The following is a 25,147-nucleotide window of genomic DNA, read 5'->3' as shown; positions in this document are numbered from 1 at the left end:
TTCTAATGAGAATGATGTTCTAAAAATATATCAGCAATTAATAGTCCAATTTTTGATAACCTTTGTGAAATTTTCTGATCTGACTCTAAAGTTGCGTTTTTTTGTTTTCTAAAACATATTTTTTTCAAAAGTCAGAAAATGGGGCTAATGAAAAAATATTTTTATTTAAATTGATTTACATTCGGCAAAAACATTTTTTCTTACTTATTTTTTCCATGTGTTGTAAATGAGTGATAGAAAAAACTATCATTTGATGATAACCATCTTCTACTATCACTCCTTCTCTTTACCTCGTTCACGCTCACTCGCCGAAGTTTTTTATTTTTCTCAGAAAATAGCAATAGATGAACGTTTGTTAAGAGGGGATGACTGTGAATGTGCGAATGAGAGAGAAAAAGAATATGTTAAAAGGTTTAACACGTGATCACATATGATCGAGATCAGCAATTCTTGGTGCTAAGAATCTCGCGATGGAAAGATGGACAGTGAAAGTTGAGAGATGAAATTTTGGGCATGATGATTGTAGTCACTGAGATTTGAATGTTAAATATTTTACAACACTGCCTACAACTTTGCGGAAGACATCAAATCAATCAGAAGATTCCTTCAAAAGATACAGGTTTTCGAATACTTACGTACCATTTTTGTATGAACAGTTGCAATAATTGTAAGCAGACTATTATGGGTGAGCCAATGACACAAAATGGCTTCTTTAATCATAGGGGCCTCCAACAAGTGAACGTTTCGGAGTCAAATAAAATCACACCATATTTATTTCACTATGTAGCATTTATTGTATAATCGTTCATTTATAGTAAATAGTAATAAAGGTATGCATAACAAGGTCATATTAAAATTACAAAAATATTGAATCTTATTACATACAAAAATAAATCCACCTAGAGCATTCCCTATACCAAGCCTTGCATTCAGCCGCAATCATTCAACATATAACTGAAAACCCCGCAATCACACTCCATGGCCCATTCATACAATTCCTCAGCCACTCCACCGATCGCACACCAAAATTTGAGCACGTTTCTGCGTATCGCGTTGCCACGCTTTTTTGCTTGATATAGGCTTGAAAGCTTGAAATTTTGACGACTAAGTTTATTTACTATTTTGCCGTTTATCCGCACCGATTTTTATCTTCCTCATCCGGATTATTCTTGAAGTTACTTAGGCTGGCAAAATGGTTTAACTTAAATTCTAACAGTATAGTGTTTGGAGAGTTTTGAGTGGTAGCTCAGCTGGAATGTGTGTGAATAAATAAAAGCGTTTGTTTTTGGGAGGGTGAAGTAAAACGAACAGCATTATGTGTAAGCTAAAATGGCTAATAAAAGGTCACCGATAGTAATTTAAAACATGCCGAAAGTGTACAATTAAGAATATTTTACAATTTTGATAGCATTAACTTCTATACAACGATTTGAAGAGGGCTTAACATTAAGGTGATATGTTTGATCTCGCTAATATCAAGGTAGAATCGAAGTGCGATCCCTGGCCTAAGCTTCCTTTTTTTGGGATTACACAATTTGTTCTAATGCTCCTATTACGATAATAATGCTGCTTGTGCAAGCTAAAACAAAAAAAGTAAGCAAAGCTCAAACAAAATAAATACTCGAAGCCAGCCAACGAAAAACAAAAAGTTCGTCCAAGTTACTTTAAAAACAAACGAAGAAAAAAAAACGCTTCTAAACTGGCTCACTTAATCCTAATCGTTCGCTGTTTGTTCATGTTGGTCAGCATCAGTGAAATGTAGGACGTGAGCAGGTCGTCCATCTTGTAGCCGAGGGACGTCTCGCAGAGCAGCTTCGAACCGCGCACCAGGTTGCCGATCGTCATGTGGAAGTACGTGTTCCCCGAGGACCAGTTGGAAATGCGCGTGAACGGGTGGGTGACCAGAATGTCCTACGGAAATCAATTGAGTTAGAAGTGTTCAATGAACAAATTTGTGTTATTTTCATACCTTTGAGCTTGGATGGATCAGACTAACGCCATGCTTGTTGATGGCAATCAGGAGCATCTCCGGATAGTTGGGTTCCGTGGTTTGCTTGACCTCGAAGAACGCCGATCCGAAAGTTGGCCATCTGAAAAGGAAACATTTAAGTCAATCTAAATTCAAACAGTTTTTTAGACAAAGGTAAGTTACCTGTAGACAATCTTGAGGAAGGTGATTTTGGCGTCCTCTGGGGACATGCCTGCGTCCTGGTTGTACGCAGCCACGATCGACCGCTTCCAGTCGTTGGTCGTTTGCAGCTTGATCAGATCCGAGGGGACCAACTCCCGCAGCATTTGACTAAAATAAAAAATGTATTTTTGAAATAAATTTTCATTGCTGATTTAGTTCTTGTTGGTACAAAGGTACATTCAATGGAGGCGCTTCGTTTCTTGGCATTCTTCCATAGTATTTGCAAACCCGCAATTTAAGCTTATATTTGAACGGCGAATTACTAAAATTCGCATCATTGAAAAAGATGAAAAAAAATCATATTTCAATTTCAAAATCTTAGAAGAGGACTTCCACGGTAACTGGTCTGTTTTTAAAAGAGTGCTTGATAACCGGTTTTGGAAAACGCCTCGAGTCAGAGGTATTCAAAAACATCCAAAAAGCAAAAAAAAATACAGATGCTTTAAAAAAAACTCTAGGCTTAAAAAAGGCTTTAATGTTAAATTGTCCCACTATCGGTAGTAATTAGTAAAAGATTTTATTTTTATTTTATTAGGAGAGACATACCATCCTGCAATTTTCGTGAGTCTTTCTGTAACTTCTTAAGCTAATTCCTCAAAAAAAGGAAGAAAACAAAATCACGACGTTAAAAATTTTACACTTAAACTAAAAAATAAAATAAAAATCTTATAGAAATTGCGTATATTTTTGCTTCAGTGTATTTTTCTCAGAAAGCCCGTCTAATTTCCCACAAGCTTGTCTTTGACCACTTTTTGATACGATGCAATAGCTTCGAGATACAGTATTTTTAAATTACAAAATTCAAAAATATTGAAATAACTTATACCCTTCTCAAGTTTTCTTTTTCGATTGCAACTGGCTCCATATACACAAAAATGGCTTATATAAGCCTAGGATAACATGTCTACAAAGTTTTATTGAAATCGGAGAGGGTAAGGTATAAAAGTACCGGGAAAAATCCTGATTTGAGCTAAAATTGCTCTATTTTGACAGTCGTTTTTTTTTTGAAAAAAAAAAATTCTCATTATTGCATCAATCATATCGATAATAATTATTATGTAAATGGAAAAAAACTCAAAATTTCACAAAACTACGTATTTTTGAAATCTGAACTATTTTTTTTTGTTTTGAACAATATGAATATCAAATGATGAGGAAGTTGTAACTTTAATAAATAGTAATTTTTTTTACAACACTAAGTAATTTTGAAACAATACTAAAATTAAAAGTTTTTACAAAATAGGTTTCAAAAGGTTTGACATTTTTTATGCATTCATTCAAGGTTTTTTTGAGTGCTTAAATTTTCCACTAAACAACGTATTTTTGAAAAAGTATTGCCAAATCAGTTTTTTTCAGAAATTCGAGTCCAGAATCGATTATCCAAAGGTATTGAAAAAAACCATTTGGGACAGTCAAATCTTTATATAATCGAATCACTAAAAATGTTAAGTTGTCGTTTTTTTATTATTGTAATTATGTATAGCCCATAAACTACTCTAAAAATTACGAAAAAAAAGTTTTCTTTCTGATTCAACTATCCGAAGTCCCATACAAACCTTCAGATGATCGAACCATCCAATTATCGAGGCTTCGGAAAACGAAGTCTGAACTGTAGTTTTGTGAAATTTAGGGTATTTTCAAAAACAAAATTATGTTCCAAAGGTGTGAATAGAGCGTCCAATATCCCGGGGTTACTAATTTCCCGGGAAACGGGAAATTTTCAGCCAATTTCCCGGGAAATCCCGGAAATTCCAGGGAAATTTAAAATTTATTGAAAATTGTTATGATCTTGGTTTTAATTAATATTATGCAACAAAATTGCCTAGGACATCAACATAATTGGTTTAAATAAGTGTGAAGATCAATTAACAGCTTGACTGCATGTAAAAAATCATTCAACTACAAGAAAATTCATTTTGATATTTTTTGGTGAGAAATTTTAAATCTGCCTTGTGTTATGAATTTCATGACAAATACTGGTTTCAGCTCTTGAACAAATGGTAAAGCTTTTTAGTGTTGGTTTTACTCTAAACAACCCAATGTTTTCAAATATTTGAAGCAAGCTTTGCATATATTTTTGCATTTTTTGATAACAAACAATAAGAAAGAATTTTTCAATGATTTTTTTGTATTATTATGCAACATGATTGAAATTTTACGATAAATTAACATCATTCCACAAAAAATCATCTATTTTTTCACATTTAACCCTCTAACACCTGTAGTTGCACCAGTGCTCCAAAATTCTTTTACCTCAAATTGTAATTTCTTTAGTACTAGGTATTCAACCAATTGAATTAATTCTTTTTGAACAAATTCGATTTTCATCTCATTTGATCATGGTAAACAAAAACGTAAAAAATCTCATTTTTAATTTGGAGGTATAAAGTCAATATCGCGTGTTTTCACCTTTCTTACAAGTGCCCTTATGAACTGTGTATAAAGTACACGTAGGGGAGATGGGGGTAAGACGGCCACCCTAAGGGAGAAGTCTAATAAAATTTACACAACAGATTATTTTGATCTCAAATTACGTACATATTGTTCTACTACTAGTCCATTATAGAAATGACATAAATTAGTTAGTCTAAAAACCAATTTTCAATACTTTTCAGGAATTTTAAAAATATAATTGAAATCGTATATACAGTATGTAAAAAAAGTATTTACACCCCTTGGGCACTATGCACATATTGTGATGAAACATCTAAACAATTTAATGTTGACAGAAACCTAGTACTACGTTTTGTTCAGAAACTCATGCCAGACATTTTGCTACAAACAGCTCATGAAAAGATGATTTCTATAAAAAGTTATATAACAAATACTATTACGAAACTAAAAAAGGTGCAAAAAAAGTTTGTACACCTGTCGAAAAATTAACATAAATAATGTTATTTGTTGACAAATCACCATAAATCCAGTCTCCCAACTTCAAATAGGCATCCTTGACTGATTAAAAAAATAATTTGGATTGAATATAAAGTTTACTAACTACTTAGTATAAAAGTTTATATAACTCTGGAAATTCTATATAAAACTTATCTAAACTTAATTTTGCAAACTTTTAATTCAACTAAATGTCAATATATTACCATAGAATTGCTAAATAAACATTTTGGAGTGGGTATAACACCGTTTTGGGGGCATTTGTATCGATAGAATAGATTTTTCGTTGGAATTTTGTACCAACCCGGAACTACGTCGTCGGAAAATCCGCCGGCATCCGAACCGGTCCACAATTCACAAGTCAACCTATGTGGCATCGGAAAGGGCATAAAATTTCCGATCTTTTGATACCCATACATCTAGGTTTTCTATAAAACCCACGATTTTAAATACCTAGGTAAAAACGTTGTTATGGTTTTGTTTGAGCAATCTGCCAAAAATGTATGGAATTTCGTAATTTTTGTTCTCGTGGATCAAACTTACTTTTTGCCCAGGTATTTAAAATCGTGGGTTTTATAGAAAATCTAGATGTATGGGTATCAAAAGATCGGAAATTTTATGCCCTTTCCGATGCCACATAGGTTGACTTAAGAATTGTGGACCGGTTCGGATGCCGGCGGATTTTCCGACGACGTAATTCCGGGTTGGTACAAAATTCCAATGAAAAATCTATTCTATCGATACAAATACCCCCAAAACGGTGTTATACCCACTCCAAAATGTTTATTTAGCAATTCTATGGTAATATATTGACATTTAGTTGAATTAAAAGTTTGCAAAATTAAGTTTAGATAAGTTTTATATAGAATTTCCAGAGTTATATAAACTTTTATACTAAGTAGTTAGTAAACTTTATATTCAATCCAAATTATTTTTTTAATCAGTCAAGGATGCCTATTTGAAGTTGGGAGACTGGATTTATGGTGATTTGTCGACAAATAACATTATTTATGTTAATTTTTCGAAAGGTGTACAAACTTTTTTTGCACCTTTTTTATTTTCGTAATAGTATTTGTTATATAACTTTTTATAGAAATCATCTTTTCATGAGCTGTTTGTAGCAAAATGTCTGGCATGAGTTTTTGAACAAAACGTAGTACTAGGTTCCTGTCAAACTTTAAATTTTTTACATGTTTCATCACAAAATGTGCATAGTGCTCAAGGGGTGTAAATACTTTTTTTACATACTGTATATGAAATACGCGGGGTAAGACGGCCACCCATGTGGGGTAAGACGGCCAGTGCTATAAATTAACTTAATAACTTTGCTAAATCCACCCAAATTCCTACAAGGTTGGTTGAACAGACTTCTCTGAACATCATAACTATTTTGGTTGAAAAAATCAGGTTTCAAATGTGAAGAAAAATGCTGTTTAAAAATTTTCATATTTTGGCTTAGTGAATTTCATATTATTGCGACCACATTTTATGAAAAACTGTGAATTTTTACTACAAAACAAACACAATTTGATGCAAAATAATTAGTTTGTGTATTTTGATTAGAATAAGTAAATCAAAATTATGTAAACAATATTAAATTAGCGATTTTTATGAAAAGTTTGATAGGATTTCATACTATTCAATGAGTTTTGCTATATCACAGTAAAGAATGTTGTCGAAACGGTAGTTAACAGCATTTTGATTAAAAATGGATAGTTTTATTGAAAATGCGTTTCCTTATCTACAAATATGTCATAATAGTCAAAAACCGTCAAAAATATAACCTATATCAATTAAAATCTACAAATTACGGGTGGCCGTCTTACCCCGGAGGAGGTGGCCGTCTTGCCCCCAAATAAATTATTTTTTAAACAATTTTTGTAAATAGCTCATCGCATTTTCTAAACTTTTTCGAGGGACATAATCTAGGGAAAACTTCAATTTAACATGAAAAATATTTGAAGACAGGAAAACATATTGTTATCTAACAAAATGCCTAAGTTGTAATTCATGAAAATTACATCCAGTTTCAAGTTCAAAAATTATTTGTTTATTTTGATCTATTTTTATACAATTTCAAACAATATTTTTGGCAAAGGTGACTCCATATGCATTATTTAGCATGAGGAACAGTATTGCTAAACATTTTAGTAATATTCATTAGTATACTTAGTAAAACAGTGGGGTGGCCGTCTTACCCCGCCTGGCCGTCTTACCCCCAGCTCCCCTATGCGACCTCCGGTGGGTTAAGCAAGAATTATTCACAGTTGCTTCAAAAATTAAAATTATCAGAAATAATCCTGATATCATAATTTGTGATAATCTGATTAATTACATATAAACCAAACAATACATTTAATTGAACAAAATCATGTTGAGTTTGTTCATTTATTACTTTTTCAGAGCAATTTAAAAAAAAAGTTCCAAAAATTTAAGAAAATGTATACTTCCGCTCGAATTTCGGGAATTCCCGGAAAAACTACAAATTTCCCGGGAAACGGGAAATATTATTTTTTTGGGAAATCCCGGGAATTCCCGGGACGGGAAATTGGACGCTCTAGGTGTGAAAAAATCACGGGTTGGATAAGATGTAGTTGTGTGAAAATCTTGGAGTATTTTAGAAATTTCTCTAGTTGTTACATTATCTAACATTTTGAGTATTTTTTTCGAAAAAAGAAGTTATGAGAAATGTTGGGTATTAAAAAAAAGGTTTTTAAAGGTTTAAAAAAAATCTTTTGTGTAATACTCACATTGTTGAAAAAAAACTAAAATTTTCAGAACTTAAAAAAATACGTTGCTTTTGAAAACTCCTGATTTTGTTTTGGAATCGTTCAAATTTTAATTGCGAAAACAGAATTGTAAAAAAAATATAGAGCTCAAGAAATTTTGTATTTTTGCGGCGTATTTTTGTGACCTCGTCCCACGATAAAAACTAAATTATCAAGAAGGGGTAGAAAACATATAAAACTATAATATTACCCATTTTCTGAAGGGAAATCATATCTTGAATTTGTAAATTTTTTGTGGACAATTATTCGTATAGCCAAAAAAAGATACAAAAAAACGATGCCGAAACAACAACAAAAAAAACTACTCACGGAATCGCCTGCAACTCCTGCTTGCTCTCGCCGAACCGCACCCGGTAGACCAGCGCCGCCAGCTTGACCGCTTCCTCCTTGGAGCACTTGTGGTACCCGCGCAGCAGCTTCGGCAGCTCCTGGTGGTAGTGGAAGATCAGATCGGCGTTCTTGTCCTTGCCCGGTACCGTGTTCGTCCACAGTTTCTTCATGAAGAACACCTGGTACGTAAACTGCGGATTCGTGCCGTCCCGCGTCGGCCGGGCCTTCTTGATCCAGTCGGTCAGATGGCGTACAAAGTCGAAGAAGAAGTCTCCTTCTGGCACTGATATCACCTTGTCGGCTATTTTTACAAACAAGCTAAAACCTTCACTGGACCGCAAGTTGAGCCGCTGTGAAATGTTCTGGCAGAAATCTTTCGCCCGCGTTGACGAGTCCACCTCGAACGCCTCGTCCGTGTCGTCCGGGAAGTACACCTTGTGGAAGATCTGGGTCGTTTTGTGTTGAATCGCTTCGACCTCGACCTGGTGGGGCGGGTACTTGCGCTGGCCGTTGCGGATGGTCTTCTGTAGACGGTGCAGCGAGTCTTGCGAAATGGGGTGGCGACGACTTCGCAGGAACAGCGTCAGCTCCTTGAGCAACTGCTGACTGCAGGCGAACAGACCCGTCGATAGCCACATCAACTCCCAGCCACGTTCTTCCGACACACGATTTCGGTTCTCCGTCAGCTGCTTCATCAACTGGCAGTAGATCTCGTCACGCAGGATTTCGTGCTTCAGTGGACCATCGTAGATGTGGTCCGTCACTTCGTTCCCGATCCGAGGTCGCTTCGATGGCAGATCTCCCATGTACTTCATGATGGCGATGAACGCCAAGCAAGCTTCCTCGGCGAGCTCTTCCTTTGCCAGCAGCTTCTTCAGCAGCGGTTGCTTCAACGGATCCCTCGAGTAACGCCACAGCTCGTCTCCACCGCGCTTCGAACTCAATGTGGACAGTGCCTTGGACATGGTGCGCTTTGGAGGTGGCCGGAAGTGATCTAGCGAGTAGTCGGCTAAGGTGTGTGGCCGCTCGCGGGTTTCCGTGCCCCCGTTGGAATGGATCGAGTTGAGTCGCTTGCCGTGGTGAGCGTCTTCTACGCTGAACAATGCTAAGATGTCCGGCGGGGGTTTGGTCAGTGTCGGAAGCACGTAAACGATCTCCGCAGGGAAGTCACCACGTTCCTGAGTTCGCTCGCAGCATCCTACAATGAAGGTGATTCGTTACTAACATGTCAACGTAATGTTGTTTTAAACTCACCTATACACCAACCGGAGTTCAGGACGGTCTCCCCGGTACTTTCCTCCTCCAAGATGATCAAATCACCTTTCAGGAACGACAGGAAGCTTGTACCTTCTCCCGGTGCCTTGTAGTCTTGCAGTGCTATCACATATTTTGAGCTGCAATGAAAATTCCCCATTCAGTCACGTCCAAAACACAGATCATCAACCAACTCACCGTTTCTTCAACCCCTCCAAGAAGTACACCACCAAATCCCTGATATCCTCGGCGTTCGGACTCTGGAAGGTAAACTCCTCGTTCCGCACCGTAGACAGCGAAAAGGTTTGCGTAAAGACCTTGTTCGTCTTTTGACTCGACACGGCCGTAATCTCCGGGAAGGACAACTCCAACAGCACCTGTTCCTGATCGTCGACCACGTACACACCCGTCCAGTTGACGGCGATGATCACGTCGTTCTTCGGCAGGTTCGGACCGGAATTTCTGAAAAAAAAATAAGAAGCTTAGCAAAGATCTTCAATCTAATCACACCCGACCTACCTATAAGCTTCATAGAACCGGGAAAACAGCAACGGCCACTTGTACTTGGCATAGCTGACGACGTCCTCCTTGACCTTCAACGCTTGTGCTTTGTCCTTGAGGTAGTAGCTCTTCTTGTACGCCTGCAAGACCAACGCCGCCCAACGATCGATAGCTTTCTCTATACCCGTAAGACAGTAGTCCGGGATAAAGTTCGGCAGCAGCGTGTACAACCGATCCATCGACATGTCAGTGTTGTACTCGATGTAGTACTGCTGGGCGGCGATCATCGCCAGATCTTCCTCCTTGTCGCACCGATACTCACCAAACTTGACCCCACGAACCACCTGTTGGTAGATCAAGTTCGTAGCCACCTGATCCTCGATCGGATTGTGCCACGGAGCGAAGATCTCCTTCCGGAAGAACAACCTCCAAGGGGCGTTCCGTTCCTGAGCACCCTGCTCCTTGGCGTACTGTTCACACTGTGAGATTGCGTCCATCACGTGATCACCACCGCTACCAAGTGACGAAACCTTGTCAAACAGTGCAATGTACAGCGAGAATCCAAACTGATCCTTCAGGGCGATCTTGTCCGACAGTTGGTTGCACAACTCCCGCGCCGTAGTGGCGGAGTCCGCGAGCAGCGTTTTCGTGTTGCCGTCCATGAAGGTGATCGGCAGCATGATCGGTTTCTTCGACTTGGTTGCCTGAAGTTCCAACCACGACGGGGGTTGATTTCGAGTTCCGTTGTTGAAGGTTCGCTTGAGGCGATCCTCGCAGTACGGAGCGTACCCGGGAGGTCCTTCGCGGATGAACGATCGGAGGTAGTTGACGAACTTTTCGGACGGTGCGAAGCAACCGACGCACAGGGACAGCAGGATCCAACCTCGAGCGTGGGATGACTTGGACGGATTGTTGGTAAGCTGCTTGCAGATTTGGCAGTAGATTTCATCGCGGAGTTCGGCTCGCAGAATGCCATGGCCGATGATAAAGTGCAGCTTTTCCAGGTTGGACGTAGGGCGAGATTCTAACCAGGACTGGTAGCTATCGGCGGTGTACTCTTCGTCTTGCAGACGACGTCGCACGTCTTCGCCGAGTTTGTTCTTGCGCTTCAGCGTCAATGACACTAGCTTGTGTCGGATTGATCGTGGCTTTTGCTTCATAAATGCTTCCGGATCGAGTCCCATCATTTGTGCTTCCTGAAATTCTTTGCTCCGGATAAAGTTACGACCCAGGGTGGCTGTAACCTTGGACATGACGGACGTATTGTCACGGTCCATCGTGTGGTAGCGTGGCTCTGGTAGGTCTCCAGTGAACCGTAAGATCGTGATCCACAGCGCTTGTGCAGCCAGTTGATCGCCTTGCGTGTGCAACGGCAGCAAGGGATGCTTCAGCGGTTTTCGAGAATAGTAATGAGTAATGTTGCCCTGGAAGTATGTGGCGGCAAACTTTTGGAACTTGAATTCAGACAAGTCTTCTTCGTCTTCGGAGATTGTGTGAATGGGTCCGATAATATCTTCGTGGTTGTCTTGGTTCACTGGCAGATCGTTGAACACCGACGTTTCGCGACCACCGTGTGGCGTTGGAGCTTCACTGCTCGAGTCTGGCAGAAAGTCAAACATGGCCTCCACCAGTTTGCTATCGTCTACTGGTTCGTCTGCCTTCCTGGCTGCGTCGTTGATGATGTTCTTCTTCACCTCCACCCGGCGACGATCTTCCATTTCTTGCTCCATGTCCTTCCGCTCGATCTCGTTCAACCGATCTCGGTAGTGCTGCTCGGCAATCTCCCGGGCTCGCTTGTTACCTTGATGCTTCAGTTCTTCCTCCTCCATCCTGCGCATTCGTAACGCCTCGTGGTGTCGTCGATACTCCAGCTTAAGCTTCTGATATCGCTTCATGGCGATCATCCTCCGTACGTGCGATTGGATCTTGATAACCGCCCACATCTTGTGCCCGTACTCGCGCCGCACCAAATACCCTCGAATCCGAGCCTGCAATCGCACGATGTGGCCTCGCAGATGACGGAACCGGTGACTGAGCACTCGCGATCGAATCAACGCCTGCAGTCGCATGTAACCAATCTTCATCTTCTTGTAGCGTTGTCGCTGCGCGTATCCCTTCCAGAATTTCTGAATTGTGATGGCTGCTTGACGCATGCGCAAGAACCGCCGACGGTAGACCCACCCGCGAATCGATCGCTGAAGGATCAGGATCTTCCTCGTCAACACGCGATCACGCTCCTGCTCCAGAAACAGATCGTGGGCGTCCTTCAGGAAGACCTTGGTGTGACCTAGCTGGTAGTCGGATCGTCCCAGCACAGTTGCGCAGATTTTCGAGGTCGCCATCCGGCAGTCAGTTCGGTGAGCTGGTGGTACTCCGTTGATCAGGAACCGATATCGCTCGACAAAGTCCCGGAAGTTGTGTCGTATTGGGTAGCCAGCTCGACGAATACGGATCGTTTCCATCATACCGGAGTAACGAAGCTGTCGACAGCAGAGAGCTCGATCGAACATCATCGGCTTCTTTAGCTCGTTCGGTTTGATACACCGTATGAAGAAAGGCTGACACTGGCTGAGGGTCTTCATCAGCGAGTCCAAGCTCTTCTTGAACTGAGTGGACAGGGTTGGGGTGCGCTTGCGGGTCTCCGCACCCATTCCGATATCCTCAGCGAATACCATCTGGAGGAAGCGATTGGTCGAGCTGGAGATAAGTTGGAGCAGGTCAGCGCTGAAGGTGTCACGGTTCTTCTCCAGGAAACCTCGGGTATCGTAGAACACAACCCCGGCAAAGTGGTTCAACCCGAAGCTGGTGTTGATGTCGGACTTGGGCTTGAGATAGTTTCTGTGGGTTCCGTGAGTTTTGTGCAGCTTGGCCAGCATGGTTTGGTCGGTACCCTTGGGAAACTTGGACTCCTCGTCAATCAGCGCCATGATGTTGAGCTGCTTGATGGCGATCAAATCCAGTGCGTCCTGGTTGTCTACGAACTCGATGTGTTGCCAATTAATGCTCTCGTGATTGTACTCTTCCTGCTCCAGCTTGAAGATGTGCTGCACGAAGAATTGCTGCAGGTTTTCGTTGGCAAAGTTGATGCAGAACTGCTCGAAGCTGTTCTGGTTGAAGTTCTCGAAGCCGAAGATGTCCAGAACGCCGATCGCACTTCTGGTTGTGGATTTCGGCTTGTAGATCGCCGAGTTGATCTTCTTCACGATCAGGACGAACAGCCGTCCGTAGATTCCTTTGACGAAGGCATCCCGAACGTCCATAGACTGATCGCGTGACAAGGTGGACACTACCGTTTCTCCGTGAGCGAAGAGTGTCTTTCGAGTGAGGGCATCGATGAATGGTTGGAGTGGGACTTCGAGCAGACTCGCAACTCGTTCTACGTTGATGTGTTCCGGGATTTCGGTTGCATCCAGGTTGTCTATAACTGTGGCTCTGTACTTGATATTTCCGGTGTGAAGCAGTGCTGCTAGAAGCTTGAGAATCTCCCAGATTTCATGATCCGAGAAGCAGAGCACCTTCATAGCCGATCGAATATCGGCAAATTCCGCCGCATCGTTACGACCGTCGCACTTGATGCAACCTCCACCGGTTAGATACCGATAGTCGGACGCTTGACCTAGGTCCAGTTTGCGCTTCTCCTCGTGGGACAACCCGGCGAGAAGACAGTAGAAGATGTGGTAGTTTCGCTCCTCTGCGTTCTGCGAAACAATTCGAGACTTTTCCAGCAGGTACTGCTCGATCTTGGCACCCTCGATCACGCCACTGTTATTAAAGTGGATGTCGATGTACTTGCCGAACCGGGACGAGTTGTCGTTACGGACCGTTTTGGCGTTACCGAACGCTTCCAGAATCGGGTTCGCCTCGAGAATCTGCTGCTCGATCCACGAGTGCTTCCCACTGATCGCCGCCAGGTACTGCAAGATCAGCTTTGTACTCTCGGTCTTGCCCGCGCCGGACTCACCGGAGATGACGATGCACTGGTCCTGGCCATAGCGACGCATGTGCGCGTACGAGTTGTCCCCGATGGCGAAAATGTGCGGCGGAAGCTCTCCAATCTTGCGTTCCTTGTACAGCTTGATCTGGTCTGCGGTGTAGATGGGCAGGATCTGGTACGGGTTGACCGCGACCAGAATCGATCCGGTGTAGGTCTGAAAATGGGGAAGAAGACGTTATAACTTGGTTCAAAGCACGACCAACATGGGATACTCACGTAGATCAGGTTGTCATTGTACCGGATCAGCAAGTTCCGCAGGATGCCGGCCTCGTGCAGGTCGCCAAGGCTGATCATGTCCTCGACGCCCTGCACCGAGGACGCGTGCATCGCCTTGATGCGGCGTTCCGGTGTGAGCCACAGTTCGTTCCCATCGTCGTCGCGGACCTGGATGCGGCGACCCTCGGCCGAGATGACCCGGGCTCCGATGGCCACATCGAATTCGCGTCCGGACACGGGCTCGATCCATATGTAGTCACCCTATAATGTGTGATGGGAGATGGGAAAGAGTGAGTTTATGGTAAATGAAAAGGCTCGTAAAGTGGCCAACTCTGTACAGTAGGTACGTGTTGAGAGGCTCATGAAGAGATTTAATTATCATCAACTTTTTACCAGCAGCTGCTCTACCGGGTGCACATGTTGCATGTTGCAAAGTGGTTCTTTTATTTTCTCTTCGTATAATACTTTAAAGTTTATGGTCTATGATAGCGAAAATGGGCTTATTACACAAGTCAGAAACAATTAAGTTTGAGTGTTTTAAACGTATATCAGTTCTCAACAAACTCATTTTCAACATATTAACATGGTGTCTACCATTCTGCAGAAAACAAAGTACCAATTTCGTACAAGAAACCCACTTTTCTTCAGATTACATAAAGATCGTTCCCAAAATTAATCGTTTAATTGACGCACAATCAAAACTGATCGCCCGCGGCTTATGTTCCGTAATCGTGCGTAATTGGCGGCCATGCCACACCAGTGACAACGATTTTTCCACAATTTCCACGATCAGATGTTGAAAGCCGCTGCCGCACCGCCGCGCCGCCATCAAGTGCGCGATTATCCATTATCGGAGTTTTGGATCTTCGTCTTCGTCTTCTTTCCGCTCCGAAACATTTAAGAGGCACTCTTTTTATTGGTGTGCCTTCTCAACGAGCTCCCCTTAATGAACCGGTAAATTTTTGGCATTTTCCTTGGCTTGTTACAGTTGCAGCCTCTCCTCCCCTTAAATCGGTTACAGAGCAAACCCGCAACAGTTTAGCGCAGTCCCTCTTCGTTTGGGGTATTTTTGCCCAATTGATGAAATTGAAGGAAAGAGGGTATTGTTTTCTGATGGTGTAAGTCGTTGAGGGTATGCAGCCAAAAAGGTTTAGATTTGTTGGTGTAATTAAATCCTTTCACTTTAATTTAAGGGATTGCAGATTTTAGCTAGTTTTCTTATTGCATTTTGAATTTAATTTTCAAGTCAGGTAATTTAGACAGGATTTCTGATTTAATTTTCAGGGAAGATTTAGTTCCACTTTCCCGTATTTATTTTGAAACTTTCAAAACAAATGATGTCGTTTTGATTTTTGTTCCAATAAAAAAATATCTGTTGTTGTTGTAAATTCCATAAAATAACAATCCAAATAAGGCGTATCGCAAAAAAATTAGAATTATTTTTGCTCAATACTTAAATGTTTAGATTGGCTACAACATGAATTTATCTATTTCATAATTTGAAGCTTTTAAGTGATCTTACAACTTCTGTTCAACTCAAACCGTAAGATGACAAACTTTGTTCTAGGTTTTGATTTCATGATCGCTTTGATTTAATTTTGTATGTTAAATGGTCGCAAAATTTACAATTTCGATAGTCATAAACGGCCTACTTTCCTCTACCAAAAATAACAGAAACAAAAAGTATTGTTTTAATTTGAACGGTTAATTGCCTAAAACCATGGACATTTGACATAAAATTTCATACAAAAGGAGTTTTTTTTTCGAAATTTAAAAAAAAAATGTATCAAAACATGATTTTTTTAGCACTTTTCGTATTTTTTATTGGTTTACCAAATGTACGACTTGTGCTGATAAAATCTTTTTCAGCAATAAGTTTCATAAACTACTTTTATTTTTGCGCAAAAAGTATCTGCATTTCTTTTATTTCCGTCATCAGGGGTGACATTGGGTCTGGGAGATTAGATTGGGTCATACAAAAATGCTGAAGTTAGTATAACCCAATCTCACCCCCCAGATCCAATGGCACCCCTGATGACGGTATGTGCATTTTGGGATTTTACAAATTTCATTTCAATATTTTTTCCCTCGGCCTTGGTCAAGTCGAAGGGGAAAGGCTTAAAACAATTTCATGCTACATTTTCAACGTTTTGAAACACAAATTATTACAAAATGCTCTCACATTATGCTACTGTCAAACATTTTCATAATATCAATAAATTCATAAAAGAAAATGTTTCTTTAATTTTTGTATCTGTTTTTTACCAGTGGTCTCAAAATTCATCATTTAAAATAACCAGGAAGCGCATAATTTTATAAAAAAAATGTGAGCAAATCTGTTAAACAAAGTTATCAAAAAATCCATACAGTATACAATCATTAATACATGATTTTTTTTAATGAAAATTGATTGTTGAAGCTATAATTTTTTATGGTATTTTTTTCATTTTTTTTTTTTTTTTGAGATTAAGAAGTGATGGAAAAACCAAGTATCTGACACGCATGCTGTTTTCTGAAGTCACCGCCAGAGGCACTGTCAATATTGTTTACGTGTGGATTTTTGAAAAGGTCGTATGAAATACATATATAAACATTTTTCCAAATTATTTGTTGTGAGTTTTCACTATCTTTTGCATATAAATTTGAGATGATTACAAGTATTAAGTAAATTGCTACACATTTAACAATTATAATATCAAAATATTAAAAGGTTTTACTTGACCATCCAAGCAATATATCAGAATACACTAAACTAAAAATGAAATAGATTCAATTTCCTTGAAACAACATAAATTACGTTTGATTCTTCCTGACCGTTGGTTTAAAATAAATTGCTCTTTTAAAATACTCACTGAATTTCCGTCGAAAATGTTTAAAATCATTTTTAATTGAACACCAAAAAGGTGATATGCCAACATTAAGTGCTCGATGGAATTAAATGCTGATCCCCAAGTTCAAGTCCGAGATTAAATGTAATTCTTTTTTAAGGACAAAAGATGAAACAATTTTTTTTTGTAAATTATGACCGATGCGCATACGACCTTTTCAAATGCTACGCGCCAAAAACTTGGTTCGATCTTGGTTCGATTTTGACTTCACTCGCCTTGTATGTGGATGACAGTCGTGACGTAGCCGTGGGAAAAACCTCAAATAAAATTTGCATTGCATTGCAAAAATTGAGACGCTGTTTTTTTTTTTTTTTTTTTTTCAAAATAATATTAGGGAACTCATTAATTATTTTTTAATGCTTTTTTCGTTGCCCCTTTCACAGGGTTTATTGATTTATTTTCTTTTTTGAGAAATTGATGAAAAATGCATTGAAAGAATCAGATACGAAATAATTAAATCGTTGCTTGTGTGTCCTATCTTTTTTACGGCAGACGTGGGACAAGATAGCACACAAGCGACAAAATGTTAAGAATGAGCCAGTTTTACGCCCGAACAGTTACTTTCAAAAATAAAATGGCACCACTTCAAAACAGCTCATGATTTTTAAAATTAATTTTCAATAAATAAAATCTAGCAATATACAGCAATTTCATTTAAAAAAAAGCATAAACTTCTCCGATCCGACTCAAAATTATTCTGGAGGTTCCTTGGCCAAAATAATTGGACAGATATGTTTTATGTTTGGAAATTAGCGTGACCTACAACGTGCTAAGGTGGTCCCAAAAATGGCCATTATCGTAATTTTAGTTGTTTTTATAAAAGTAACCTCCTGAATATGGACAACATTGAAAGTTATGCGAATCAAGTTGTCTTTTCAAGTTATTCAAGAATTGAAAAACATAATTTAATTCTGTTTTACCTGTCCATAAAAAAAAGTCACGTACAATTTTGTTTACCCTCAAAAACTATTTCTTTTGGGTGCAAACCCTCCATGTCTAGGAAACCAAACAATAAATAATCGTTTAAATTCGCAAAAAAAAGCCAGTCAAACGCTTCGCTAATCTAAACCAAGTCACTCGAGCAGCTGCGAGCCGCGCAGCGAAATGCATTTATATGTGTGCCAACATAATTCATGACCATTCGGCACGTGATTCGGCCTCCTCAACCGGGGTGTGATATGCTGGCTCCAAGCACAAACAGTGTGTTTGCTAACCACTTTTTTTTTTGTTCATTTCGTTCCCGGTAATCAACCGACGACTTCGAGCCTCAAGCTTAAGCCGATTACGTGCGAAGGCCCTCGAAGCTTGAGAGGCGTGATTACATGGAAGTACCTGCCCGACTCTCTTCGTCTGACTATGCCACAAACTCACATATGTTGCAGCAGCAAAAAAATCGTAGATGAGGAAGTTAAGGGTAAACATCGCGTAGGTACAACTGCAAGGCAGGTTGGCGCCTAAAACGCAGCCCGGCCGCGTGAGGGTGTTATGAAATTTGCCTCGCGAGAAGAAGAAAAGTGCATTTTGAGAAGTTTTTTGCTGAACAGCACGTTAACAATGGGGTAGGCTCGCAGAAGAATGCCAAACATGCGCAACACACCACCTCGGTGAGCTGCGGTATGCAAACAACAATACTATGGTTAGAAGCTAGCAAAAAAAGGTTAGACTTACCCGTGTAACAATAACCATCTTGTCGCCACATTGACTTCCGATTTAATCTGAAAAAAAAGAAATAAAAAGAAAGGGAAATTTAGCATAAATCAGTAATAAAATTAAGCCTGATAGATCACATCAGTTAAACAAACTAAGCCAACCCCAAAATCTGATGAATTAAAAACCATGTAATTAAACGCTCGTTACAAGAATACGAAAAATTCACACGGAAAAGAAAGGCCCCTCCCAAAAAGAAAAAAAGTAAACACAACTCAAGCCTAAAAAATATACCAAGGAACAGTATCATAATTTAAATCTTGTGCGTCTGCAACTAAAGTGATACATTTACAACGTGTCGAAATGATAGCAAAGCAACTTTTTCTCGAGACAGACAAGCAGCTGTAGGAGGTCCAGCATAGTCGAGCAGGTATTGTGTTGCGTTTTTCCGTGCTGCGTTTTCCTGAGGGGTGGCTAGACAACCGCGGTGGTGGGGAGTGGGGTGAAACATAAGATATCTTCCTCTTGAGGAAAAATAAAAACAATTGAAGAAGGAAAAAGACGCTTCACCTGATTCAGCGCTGCAAGAAATGTAGATCCGGCAAAGATATTTGACGCTCGGGTGTGGGGAGCAGAATGGGGAGAGGGGGAAATCGTGTGAAATTTTGTTCACCATGATTGATGTAAACAAATCATAATAACAGAACGAAACAATAAATATATCGAGTTGGGTCGACTTGTGCTGCGTACAGTGCTGCAATGGAACACGACGAGAAGGAAAAAGAGAAATATTTTGAATTATGTTGTGAAAATTTACACCTATGGTTAGGAACTAAATTGAAATGAGGCCATCACACTCAGAGCAGACATTCACGACGATTAAAGAATAGATATCCCAAAACATCACAATAAATGTTGTAAACTTAAACTAAAAACTTAAATCAAAATCGCCGAAACACCTTAAAAACATCGAAAAATATTTTTAAAAAAATGCATTGTCTAAAACAGTCAGCTTTGCAACGTAACAAAATACGCGTAATCTTAAAATGTTTTTGAGTTTGTTCTAAATGAAAGACAACACTTTTCTAGGTTATTGTAGATTTTGAAAATGCACTGAATGATATAACATGCTTCTTTTTTATATTTTAAGTAATAAATTTAAAAGGCCGAAAATGTATTTCAAAACTTTGTTTGCTGATAAAGATGCTTTTTTGTAGCAAAAAATAAAAAAAAAAATAAGCCTCGTTTTTAAATTTTCTAAGCAAGGATTATAAAAAATGTATCCATTACAGTTATTCTACTATCAAAATTTTACAAAATATCAATGTTTTTATTTGCAATAATTGAAAATTCAGCAAGTATTCCGAGAAAAACGCGTTTTAGTGTTTGTCACAAAATCTCTGTCAAGGCAATTTCCCATAAGAGTGTTGGCCGTTTGGTTTTTCGCATCGGCAGCCAAGTCTAAATACTATTTCAGTAAAAATTCCAGAAGATGCCTTGGAACGTACTCTACCACCTGGTGCTAATATCTCGTTTTTGCCAAAAGTGGATATTAGCCGTTTTTTCAATGGTGGGCAGTGAAGTTGTTTGTATTTTTTTTATATTTGATTAAAACGCACAAATAAACGTTAAGGAATGATTTTTTTGCTTTCCCGATTTTTTTTAATATATAAAAATATATATTTAAAAAAACGGGGGAACAAAACCAAGAAATTATAGTTAAATGGGGTCTACGTTGGACATATAAGGCTGGTAAAATTTGTATTTTAAGTTTTTATCCCTCGGCTCTAGTCATGGTCAAAGAGGGAAAGAAGGGCAAAAAAATAAATTTCAAGTGAAATCTGTTTTTTTTTTTTCTGTAGTCACAGAATAGAAATTTGAAAAAAGTCTAAAAGTACTATTTGATAAAAATAAAAACACTCAAATAATCGTTATAAAATGTATTTTTAATAGTTTACAATTAATTGGATACGTTTTTTAATTTTTTTTTTCAATTTTCATTAATTTTTTTTCGGCCCCTGATTTTTGGAGAATTTTTGCAGAGAAGCCTCAAATAACAAAAAAGAAAAAATGCTTTACTTATTTTTTTAATAAATTCAATTTTCAAAAGGTTCTATCTGCATAGGAAACCAATGACTCATAGGTTGTTTTGAAAATTTACTTTATTTTTATAATGCTACTGGACTGAACCAAAACGGGATAACAGTCTGAAAAGGGACAGTAGTTTTATAATGGAAATGGATGTACAAAAATTTTTGCACTTGATCTACTCAAAATCACTACCAAAATCATTGCCCCAATTCACAGTTGACTATTTAATAAATTTTCCAGTAAACTAACATAAAAAAAATTGAATATTTTGAAAAGATTCACTTGCAAACTATTTTGTTAAAGTACTGTATTAAAAAACATTTTTGATTACAAAAAAGTTTGGCAACAATATTATTGTTTTGAGCCCATATAATAATGAGTAAAAAGATTTGTTAAATTAATTAATTAGAAAAAAACATAAAAGCTTATGAACTACCAATTGATGCCATTACAAATTTTATTCATGGTTTTTTTAGAATTCATGTCCATTTCCAATCTCATAAATCAAAATTAAGTCACGAAAAAAATGTTTTAAAAGTGAACGCATAAAAAGTTTGTTTATTATTTCAAAAATATATTTGTTTAGGTAAAATACTTTTAAAAAAATTAGTTCAGTCATTTTTGTGACCATCTTCATGATTATTAAAATGTATTTTTTGGGCTTTTGGCTACTTTTTAAATAGCAGATTATAAATTGTCCAAAAATCGTACCTATCGTATCGCATAGAAAACACATATCATAGGTCGCTTCAAAAATTTCCTCGAGACTCAATGCAAAAAGGTTCAGCTTACCAAATGGTTTTATAGTTATATTAAAAAAAGAAAGAACAACATTTAAAGTTGAAATTTAAAATAAACAACAAGAAAATTTAGGTTTTAAAGGAACAGAGAATCATTCAAAAAATGAATTAATAGCCTCTGAAATATCACATTTTAAAGCAACATTTTCTTAATAGTTGTTTTGGTAAATAATTTTTATTAATTTCAATGTACACTTTTAATTAAAATAAGTTCAATCATTCTACCTTTTAACCTTTCCTGTTTATGGTTTACAAACAAAAATGATTTAAGAAATCAGTACATAACTTTAAATAAAAAAACACATGAGCAATTCTCTACCAAAACCGGAAATGGATTTTATTTGTATTTTTTGATTTGGCTCAAACTTTGTGGGGGCCTTCCCTATGACCAAAGAAGCCATTTTGCATCATTAGTTTGTCCATATAAATTTCCATACAAATTTGGCAGCTGTTCATACAAAATGGTACGTAAATATTCGAAAATCTGTAACTTTTGAAGGAATTTTTGATCAATTTGGTGTCTTCGGCAAAGTTGTAGGTATTGTTAAGGACTATTTAGAAAAAATAGGTACACGGAAAAAAATTTCCCGATTTTTTATTTTTTTCACAAAACTCAAATTCCCAAAATATGTATTTTTATTTTCGAGATTTTTTATATGTTTTAGGGGATAAAATCCGCAACTTTTGAGCTATAGAGAAACATGGTCAAAAAATCTGCCGCCGAGTTATGATTTTTTGAAAAACTGGTGATTTTTGGAAAAAATCGAAATTTTATACATAAAATTTTTTTGACCTCATTTTTTTATGCAAAATTGAATTTGCAATCGAAAATTACTTTACAGATTTTTTGATAGAGAGCCCCGTTTTCAAGATAGAGCCACCGAAAGTTTGATTTCAGCGAAATATTTGCAGTTTTTCGATTTTTAAAAATAGTGACCATGAGTGACCATCTCTAAAAATATTTTTTTTGAAAAGTTCAGAAAATTTGCTATAAAATTGTCTAAGAGACATCGAAGATTGGACCTCTGGTTGTTGAGATACAGCGGCTTAAAGAAACACGAAAATTGAAGTTTTCTAAGTCTCATCCAAACAGCCCACGATTTTCTAATGACGATATCTCAGCAATTAATGGTTCAATTTTCAATGTTAATACATGAAACATTCGTGAAATTTTCCGATCTCTTCGAAAAAAATATTTTGAAAATTTTTAAATCAAGACTAACATTTGAAATGGGCATAATATTCAATGTTTGGCCCTTTTAAAATGTTAGTCTTGATTTAATTTTTTTCAAAATATTTTTTTCGAAAAGATCGGAAAATTTCACGAATGTTTCATGTGTTAACATTGAAAATTGAACCATTAGTTGCTGAGATATCGTCATTAGAAAATCGTGGGCTGTTTGGGTGAGACTTAGAAAACTTCAATTTTCGTGTTTCTTTTTCTTTAGCCGCTGTATCTCAACAACCAGAGGTCCAATCTTCGATGTCTCTTAGACAATTTTATAGCAAATTTTCTGAACTTTTCAAAAAATATTTTTAGAAATGGTCACTCATGGTCACTATTTTTAAAAATCGAAAACTGCAAATATTTCGCTGAAATCAAACTCGGTGGCTATATCTTGAAAACGGGGCCCTTTATCAAAAATCTGTAAAGTAATTTTCGATTGCAAATTCAATTTTGCATAAAAAATTAGGTCAAAAATTTTATGTATGAAATTTCGATTTTTCCAAAATCACCAGTTTTTCAAAATCATAACTCGGCGGCAGATTTTGACCATGTTCTCTATAGCTCAAAAGTTGCGGATTTTGTCCCCTAAAACATATCAAAAATCTCGAAAATCAAAAATACGTATTTTGGGAATTTGAGTTTTGTGAAAAAGTTAATAAAAAATCGGGAAATTTTTTTCCGTGTACCTATTTTTTCTAAATAGTCCTTAACAATACCTACAACTTTGCCGAAGATACCAAATTGATCAAAAAATTCCTTCAAAAGTTACAGATTTTCGAATATTTACGTACCATTTTTGTATGAACAGCTGCCAAATTTGTATGGAAATTTATATGGACAAACTAATCATGCAAAATGGCTTCTTTGGTCATAGGGAAGGCCCCCACAAAGTTTGAGCCAAATCAAAAAATACAAAAAATAAAAATGGTCGAAATCGGCCGGTTTTGTAGAGAATTGCTCACATTGAAAACACACACACGCATTTTAAAACTGTAGGTTTCAAGAATAGTGAAACCTTATTGAATAGTAAATTTGTCATGTTTCATGTCATTGCTGAAATTATTATATTTAAATTGGAATTATTCAAAAGTTTTATTTATTGAAGAGTATTGTTTCTTAAACGATAACGAGTTTTTTTTTTAAAAAAAGTGCATTAAACCAGGTTCAGTCCAGCTTCAACAAAGAGATAAATCAAAATAAGTTATGATTTTATAAACGCAACTAATGGCATAGCGAAGAACACGCTCCAGTAGCGGCCATAAACACGCAACTTCTCAGCCCTCAGCAGAAAAAGGATGAGCAGCAAACTCATCGTCCACGTCGAGTTTAGCCTCAAGAAAACCAAAGTAAAAACATAAAATGTAAAACGATATACTAAGTACCGCTAGCCATTTAATGGGCCTCTCTTTCTACTCTCCTGAATGTGCGTGTATGGTTTCCTTATGCATTTCTGTTTACTCTCGTGAGCTGGAGCTTTTTAAGATTCTCTCTTCAACTTTACAGATGAGAGAGCTTTTCCAGAAGTGTGGTGGTGGTCTTGTACCGATCTTCATATGATCGAAAGTCATACAAGAATATTGCAATGAGCTGAAAATAAAATAAATCAAACTTAGTTTTAACAAATTAACATTTTTTTTAATTGTTAATTCTGTGATTTAAGACATTCGCATGGTTGAACAAATCAAAAATAACACAGAAAAGGTTCTTCCCCCCTAATTAATCACTCCAGCAAGGTGGTCGTGTGTCCATCACACACTTTTCCACTCATGCTCACCCGGAAAAATCTGCTGCTGTGTGGGTAAGGTGGCAAAGCAAAAGGAAAAGAAAGCTAATAAATACAACAAATAACTATACGAGAGGGACTCTCCGGCGATGACCGCCGGCGCAGCCAACCCATAACTTCTTCTTCCTCCTTCCTCCTCCTTCGACCGGTTCGAGAGGTGACGTTGACCGTGGCCGTCGAAATGGAACACGAGCCAAAACGGATCGCCGGACAGACAGCCGGACAGCCGGTGAAGGAAAAACAAAACTGGTTTCAGGTGTAAGGTAAGGTAAGGTAAGGTAGGGTAGATGCCGTAAGTGAATGGCTTATCAAAATAACAGGGAAGAGATTGGGAAAAAATGGGTTGGGCAGGTGAACCGCCCTACCATTTTTGTTGGTGATGGATCGTCAGATGACTTATTGGGTTGGAAGCTGTGAGCAGATTTGTTTTTTTTTTGGCTGACATACTTGAGTTATTTTTTTTTTATTTTCGGACTTGCACTTCCATAAACTTCCATGCTATAGAAAGTGGATTCCAAACATGAATAGCTATTTTTGATTAAGTGT

At 38.0% G+C, this 25,147-nt stretch overlaps 1 protein-coding gene across 3 annotated transcripts in view; it reads right to left on the bottom strand.

Moving 5' to 3' along the window:
* Positions 1-770: 770 nt before the first annotated feature.
* Positions 771-25,147, bottom strand: part of LOC6035780 (myosin-VIIa) — a 62,818-nt gene continuing 38,441 nt past the window's right edge. For all 3 annotated transcript variants that reach the window (XM_038252633.1, XM_038252632.1, XM_038252634.1), the window contains 9 exons: positions 18,721-18,767; positions 14,165-14,425; positions 9,973-14,102; positions 9,652-9,915; positions 9,454-9,593; positions 8,179-9,397; positions 2,153-2,299; positions 1,970-2,090; positions 771-1,911 (listed from right to left, as the gene is read on the bottom strand). In XM_038252633.1, the coding sequence (XP_038108561.1) occupies positions 1,705-1,911; positions 1,970-2,090; positions 2,153-2,299; positions 8,179-9,397; positions 9,454-9,593; positions 9,652-9,915; positions 9,973-14,102; positions 14,165-14,425; positions 18,721-18,738 (6,507 nt within the window). In that variant the 5' untranslated portion in view covers positions 18,739-18,767 and the 3' untranslated portion in view covers positions 771-1,704. The remainder of the gene's footprint in view (positions 1,912-1,969; positions 2,091-2,152; positions 2,300-8,178; positions 9,398-9,453; positions 9,594-9,651; positions 9,916-9,972; positions 14,103-14,164; positions 14,426-18,720; positions 18,768-25,147) is intronic.

The sequence above is a fragment of the Culex quinquefasciatus genome, chromosome 2, assembly GCF_015732765.1.
Source record: "Culex quinquefasciatus strain JHB chromosome 2, VPISU_Cqui_1.0_pri_paternal, whole genome shotgun sequence".
NCBI classification, from domain to species: domain Eukaryota; kingdom Metazoa; phylum Arthropoda; class Insecta; order Diptera; family Culicidae; genus Culex; species Culex quinquefasciatus.
The sequence above is the reverse complement of the archived record's forward strand: the minus strand, read 5'-3'. Positions and strand labels throughout refer to the sequence as shown.